Source organism: Condylura cristata, unplaced genomic scaffold, assembly GCF_000260355.1.
Source record: "Condylura cristata isolate star-nosed mole 26May11 unplaced genomic scaffold, ConCri1.0 scaffold00021, whole genome shotgun sequence".
Classification (NCBI taxonomy): domain Eukaryota; kingdom Metazoa; phylum Chordata; class Mammalia; order Eulipotyphla; family Talpidae; genus Condylura; species Condylura cristata.
The window spans coordinates 6377321-6384132 of record NW_004567122.1 but is presented as its reverse complement, the minus strand read 5'-3'; the positions used below and the strand labels follow the sequence as shown (position 1 = coordinate 6384132).

At 44.5% G+C, this 6812-nt stretch overlaps 1 protein-coding gene across 25 annotated transcripts in view; it reads right to left on the bottom strand.

Moving 5' to 3' along the window:
• Positions 1-283: 283 nt before the first annotated feature.
• ANK2 (ankyrin 2, neuronal) overlaps positions 284-6812 on the bottom strand; it is a 493620-nt gene continuing 487091 nt past the window's right edge. For all 25 annotated transcript variants that reach the window (XM_012727793.1, XM_012727798.1, XM_012727801.1 and 22 more), the window contains one exon: positions 284-2590. In XM_012727793.1, the coding sequence (XP_012583247.1) occupies positions 2576-2590 (15 nt within the window). In that variant the 3' untranslated portion in view covers positions 284-2575. The remainder of the gene's footprint in view (positions 2591-6812) is intronic.

Genomic DNA, 6812 nt, shown 5'->3' with positions numbered 1-6812 from the left:
TAAGTATCCTTTATTTAAGGAGTTCAGCTGATTAGGTTATTTTAAAGCAATTCCTTCATTTTTCCAACAATTCATTCACTCTATTTCCCCCTTGTCGGTAAATGCAAAGGCTACCATCTTACAGTGAAAATATTCCCAATTCTAAAGTAGAGATGATAACATCTTGCCTTTTTAATGACAGGCAGAAAAATGAACCTTCCGTTTTCTACAATCTTCCAAGTTTCTCATCTGATCTCTTCTCTCCCAAAACCACAGGCCAGAGATAAAGAAGAACAAATCACGGTTGCCACACTGAACACTTGTACATTTTATTGAGTTAAATCAGCCATTGTACACATTGCAGCTATGTATTGTTAGTGCTGTATTTTTTTTTCCATTAACTAATACATGCCCTCATAGATATATTCAATTAGTGTTATCACCATGGGAACAAGATGCTGATTCATCAACTGAAAATTCACTTCTTCTCACAGTATTCAAGTTTTTTTGATTACACAGCAAAAATCAAAATCAAAGAAGGTGAATAACCATTATGTTGTTACACAGACATCATCTGCACTGCAAGGAACACGACAGTATGCTTTTCCGGAGCTCCCGTGAAGGTATTGACAGGCAGGCCGTGGTGTGTCTAACGAAGCGTCACCGTGGCCCATGGGCACAAGGGCCGTCCCGGGAAGCTTGATTTCCCGTCTAACTGCCAGAAAGTGCTAGCATCCGAGGCTTAGGAAGAGTCAGCTTGTGGGGAACCTCCCTCCTGGGAAATGTTCTCTCTTGGCATCGTTACTTGACATGATGAAGAACCATTGTTTGTCGCATTTGTTCTGGACATTTAGAGCCACGAGTCACTTTTGCACAACAGGAAAAGACCGGATCGAGTTGGAAATCATTCAAGCCCTGGAGGAGAGACTCTGGGACTGTTGGTGTTTGTTGCTGTTGTTTTTAATTTCGTCTTTGTTGAATATACTTTTCTTTAACAAATAACTGATTCAAACTGTATACTGTTTATAGGAATATATTTGTGAATATATATATGTGAAAATGCTACACAGCTTCAATCACTAGAGAAATAAGGAAGCGGACTTGGAAATCACTCAGATGATTCAAGTCCGTTCTTTGAAACAAACGAACAGGAAAATGCACAAACGCACTTCAGGGTTCCCAAGGGAGTTTGGATTTCAAATAAATAAACCAAAAAATGTTCACCGAGACCGAATTTGTCAGGATGTCTCAACCTTGTCTGCGGCTAAAAAAACAGACTGAGCTGAAACATTGAAAAAGTGCTTGCTTCCGGGTCAAAAGAATGAAACCCGTTCGTAAATGAGATCGGAAGAGGGGTTTGAGAGTGGGTCTCATGTCTTAAACGCTCCATGCAGGTATCGGAGAAGATATAAACTGAGTGGGGCGTGGGGGGGGAGAAAAAGAAACTGCGCCAACATGGCGGGAGGAGTTGATCCTTTTGTGTGGTAGATCAATCTCGTTTCCAATGAGTTATCTACAGTGCAGTGGCCTGAAGATGGTACCACCAATAAGACAGCGTGGTTTGCTAAAGCAGCAATGAAAACTGGAAAAACTACAGTAGTTATAGCTTTTTAAAATACCCTGCCAACATGTTCAAAATCGAAAAGACCTGAAAAGACCTGTGAGCAGAGCACGCAGCTCCCAGCAGCTCCCACATTGATTTGCTGTTCGCCGTCTGCTCCCTTCCTGCCCTCCTCAGACTGGCTGGGGGAAGAGTTCGAAACCATGGCTGGCCCGCACCAGCACCAGGGCGTAGTTAGGGGAGCTCCTGGAGGTTAGGAATCCATGTGTAACTAGGAGCCATGGCTACTCTGGAAGTTCTAAGGACATGGTAGGTCTGAAGTGCTTCTCTGCAGTAGAACTGTGTTATCAATCGATTGTGTTAGCAATATCTTGGTGAACCACGGTCCAGCCATTTCTAGAGGCGTTTTATTCCTTGATGCCCAGTGTAGTTATGATAGGCAGTGGTTTAAGTTTTAACGTGTCGTTCGTCTGAGCATTTTAGCTATTTACATTGTACACGGACGTCCCTCCGAGAGACTCCGAGATACCGTCACTTGAAGAGGTCTGTCGGTGAAGTTCTGACGACGAATGGGTGTCCATGGAGCTTGTGCAGAAGCCAAGAACGAACGGGTGGCCAGTTCCCAGGTTAGCACAGACCCAGCAGGGAAGTGGATACAGCATCCAGAATGAGGGACGCTATCTTTGGTCACAAATTAGCTTACAGTTAAAGAGGAGGGGGGAAACTGAAATAAAACGCAGTGTATTTGCTAAAAGTGGAACGGCCAGGTACCTCGCAGATTAGGCCTGACAGGTCACTCTGCTAGAGAAAACGGGAAGTTGCATATTGAGTGAATGTGGTTTCTGGGGTGAGAACTGGGCAGCCCCTCATTTGGCCTCTTGCTTGAAGTCCTCCTTGCTGAAATGCCGAAGGAGGCGCTGGAGGTCACGCTGGAGGTCGTCCTGGTCTAGTGCTTCCGGTACATCCTCCAGGTGCTCCAGGTAAATGCGTTTTCCATGCTGGTCCTTCACCACAGCCTTCTTCTGTGTGCTGGCCTTACTCATTGTTGTCCTGGAGGAATCAGACAAGAGAGAATTATGCTCTGTCTTCAGCATGGGGGTAACCACGATGTCAAAGTCCTTCCTGTCTCACTTCTAGATGTTTCTACACCCAGACGGGAGTACAATTACAGCCATCTTTCCAGGTCTTTCTGTTACACATGCTTTCCTATCAAATCATTGGCAAGCTTTTGAAAAAAATGTGATCTGGAATAAGGCATGCTTTTATCTTGAAGAAATACTAAATCAAGCTTTAGTATGATGCGCTCCAAAAGTAACCGTGACATTAGCTGTATTTTGGTGCAGGTGCCCTGATTTAAAATAACTTAGTTCATAGTGAAGTAGTGATTCCATAAGTACTTTTTGGATGGGAAACAAAATCCTTTCCACTTTAAAGTGGGATTCATTCAGCTAGTCTATTTCATTTAAAATTTGTTGGCTGCCACCTTAGTCCGCAGAGGCACACCCTGATGCCAACTTCTCAAAAAATGTTCTGACGTTCCAATGTGCCTTGACAGATCTTTAAAAACTGGAATGTTATCCAGGAATATTACAGGAAAGGGACTGCCAATAACGGATGAAGGTTCAAACTTTCTGTGGCAATGGTGGAGAAGACAGAGGGGACAAAGAAAAAAACAGAGAGACTAATCCTTGCCCTGTCTTCCCAGCATCCTCGGCACTTTGCCTGTTTCATGTCACCTGTGGCCGCAGAACTATCTACAGCTCCCTCCTCAGACTGGTGATTTCTTGAGGACGGTGACTATGAGGTAGGGTTACACTTTGTACTATCATCTTCCCACAGCCCTCCTTGAAAATGATTACACGGTCTTTTGTTTACTCTCAGTTTTTCTCGCTCTCTGCTTGTAAAAACAATTCCTCAGTCCACAACTGGAGCATATTTCCAGTGCCAGGCATGTTTATTACAACAAACAAGGAAACTTCATCTCAGCACTGACTCAATGCCAAATAAAAACCAGCACCGTTAGCATGCAGTGAGGCCAAGATACAGAGTCTGCATTTAAACCAGTGTCTTGGCTCATCTCCACCTCAAACCACTGTCAGCATGATCAATTTGTAGCTCTGCCCTGCGTTTTCCTGAAGGATTCTTAGGTCTAGGGCTGGAGGCTCTGTCGATGGGCTACCCTTATCATTATCCTGCATTTCAGAGCGCTGCGAATTTTTAAGCTGTGCCTTGCTTTAGCCAACATGCTTTCAATCTTCTTTCCCACATCTGTGTTTTCATCCTCCTTGCTTCTCTCTGCTCTTACTCGTCCCTTCTCTCTAAGACTACATGAAGGATTCTGTATATCAAAATGGACTCCCATTTGTTCCTCTTGATAAAAAGGTCACACGTGGACCCAATGGCTCAAGTCAGATAATGTTCTCTGATATTTGTTTATCATCCTTTTTTTCCCCTTGCGCCAAAGGCAGCTATCTGACTGTTTCTGCCAAGAATGAGCAGAAACCTTATGGCACTGATATCAGGGCATAAGAGGTCAGGGGTAAGTAAGGACACTCCTCTCTGTGACAGGACATCGCCAGGGGTGTGTGCCACTTCTTATGATGGATGTGTTTAGGAATATGCACCTGTCAATGAATGACGGGAGCCAGGGCTGAGCTTAGATGCAGACTAGGAAGCAGCAGCTGGGAAGATACGTCCTTAGTAAGCGTCAGACAGACTCCCAAAGCTGTCTCTGTGGAATCACACTGCACTGTCTGCATCCCTGGCTGCAGATGCACCAGCTGAGCTGAGGATGTGTATGGAATGGCTTCTCCGTCCTTGCAGACTTAGGACAGCATGATGCTAGCATGTGCCTGGTTGGTGTGGTTTCGTCTGAGTGACTTCAAAGTTCAGTCTATGCAAAACACTCTCTCCTTAATTCATGCAGCACTTTTCAAGTTCTGTGAGCAATTATGCTCTTTTAAATTCCTAGCTACTGCTGTTTTTCACAAGTGACTGGAGGGCGGGATCCTGACAGAACCTTTAATTTCACTGTTCTAATTATTATGTTTTATGGACTAAAATTAGCTTCGGAGCGTACTATAAATGACAATCTTGCTCTTCTTTTCAATGAGGTGAACAGCACAAGAGTAACTTGAATTCCCATTGTGTCTTTCTTTTCACTGCGCAGCTGAGAACATTTTATGAATACATACAGCGCTGCTAAATATGGCCGAGAGAGAGAAGAGTGTAGAGATTTTACACAGTGGAGAGCCTTTCTATGCTCACCACTTCCTTGACATCTTCTGAACTACTAAAGACCCAGGTTTCAGCATCAATGCACAGATTCAGGTTCATGGGTATCAAACTCAAGCATGTGTTATTTGCCATCCACATGCAGAACTGTGTTAAAAAAAAATGCATGTTACTGTGAAAGCGAAGATGTACTAAGACTAAGCTAAAAGCAAACGTCACAGATGAAATGGTGAGTAATTGCTTGGATTCGTCCTCCTCTGCTCTCCAAATCCATCATCACAATGGAACAGCTGGGCTGTGTGCCCTTCAAGAGACTGAGAACTTGCTACACCCAGGGAGGGAGGAGTAAATTGGCACTGCGTGCCACTCTGAAGGCCTCGCGAGGGTGCTCAGGATACTGCATGCTGACGGGGCCAGTCCCTCCACAGAAGCCTTACAGTGCAGGAGAGGCCGCAGTGCCCAAGGGCTGTGGGCTTGCGTGGGCTCAACTCTTATTTTACACTGGAAAACTTTTTTAAAGTGTTAGTGGTTAAACCATCACCCCATGCTAACCCAAACCTCTTAATTATGGATCCATCCTCTTTCAGGATTTCACTCTCTACTAAACTGGGCAAGTGGACTTTCAGGCGGCTACCTGTATAACTCAGAGCCTGAAGGGAGAAAAAATAGAGACAAAACCATCTTAAACCACAGGCTTGCAAATACAGTATTTTGCCTGACTGCTCCTCAGGTCAGTATAAGCATATAACTTGAAAGGGTGAAAACAATTCTTAGGAGCAGATCAAAGCATTGAGTTTTATTTAAATCTCTCCCCATTTAACCTGGGAGGTTTGTTCTCTTGCCTTACAAGTGCTGCTGCCTAATATCCATATCAATTAGTCTTGTATTTGCTCCTCAACAGTCTCCTTCCTTCCTCAGGGAGTCTCTAGTGATTAAACAAGCAGTAAATAAAACCCAAGTATGCTGCTCAGATCATTTGTCTTTTGATGATCCAAGGTCACCAGGTGTCAAAATAAGAACTAAAAACATTCAACTACAGTCAGCTTTAGGGCCTCCCTGGTGGCCCAGGGGTTAAATGTCAGCATTCTCACCTCTACTGCCTGAGTTGGAGACCCTGGGGGGAGGGGGGGCAATTGACCCACCTGGCACAGACCTCCCCTGTCCCACCTGCTGCTCCCCTCAGCAGTGGATTTCAGTAGATCTGCCTGTTCCGCTCCCCACTCTGTCTCTGTTGAGGCCTCTCACTCCCCTCCTCCCCATACCTGTGACCTACATCCCAGTTCTTCTATGTAAAAATAAAAGAAAAAACAAATAAGGTAAACTTTTACTGTCCCAATGCATTCATGTATAATCTTTTTTTTTAAAATATTTATTTATTTGTGTATACAGAACTGGGGTACAGGCCAGAGGCTCAGGGGCGGTGAGAGGCTTCACCAGAGACAGTGGGGAGCATAACAGGCAGATCGATGAAGTACACTGCTGAGGGGAGCAGCGGGCTGGTCAGGAGAGGTCTGCCACGCCATGTGGTCACCTCCGAGGCAGGCGGGAATCGAACTCATGCGGAAGCGGCTTTAGATTCTCAGTGCTGTGCTTTAACCCGCTGCGCCACCAGGGAGGGCCTCATGTATAATCTTAAATCACACAGGGAGTATAGAGGAGAAACCCATGTAACATCTAACTTCAAAAGGTTTCAATAACAGAAATCATTGGCAAATGTTTGTACATCCAGTCTGTTAGTTGAAACCTTTCAGGCCAGATGCGCTCAGATTTCAGATATTTTTCCTTTTGCCTTTCTGACAGGTAAGACCCACACACTGATACTTTAATAGCCCTGCTGTGGTGGGGGACAACATCCAACACACTGGTAGATCCACAGCAGAGCATGAATAGAAAGTCATGGTAGCTCTGGTCACTCCACATTGTTTCCCACAAATGAGCTTGCTACCAACGCAAAAAAATTGTAATTTTCAGAATTTTTACACTTTGGAATCATGGTAAGGGTTTCTAAGACTACATGAAGGATTCTGTATATCAAAAT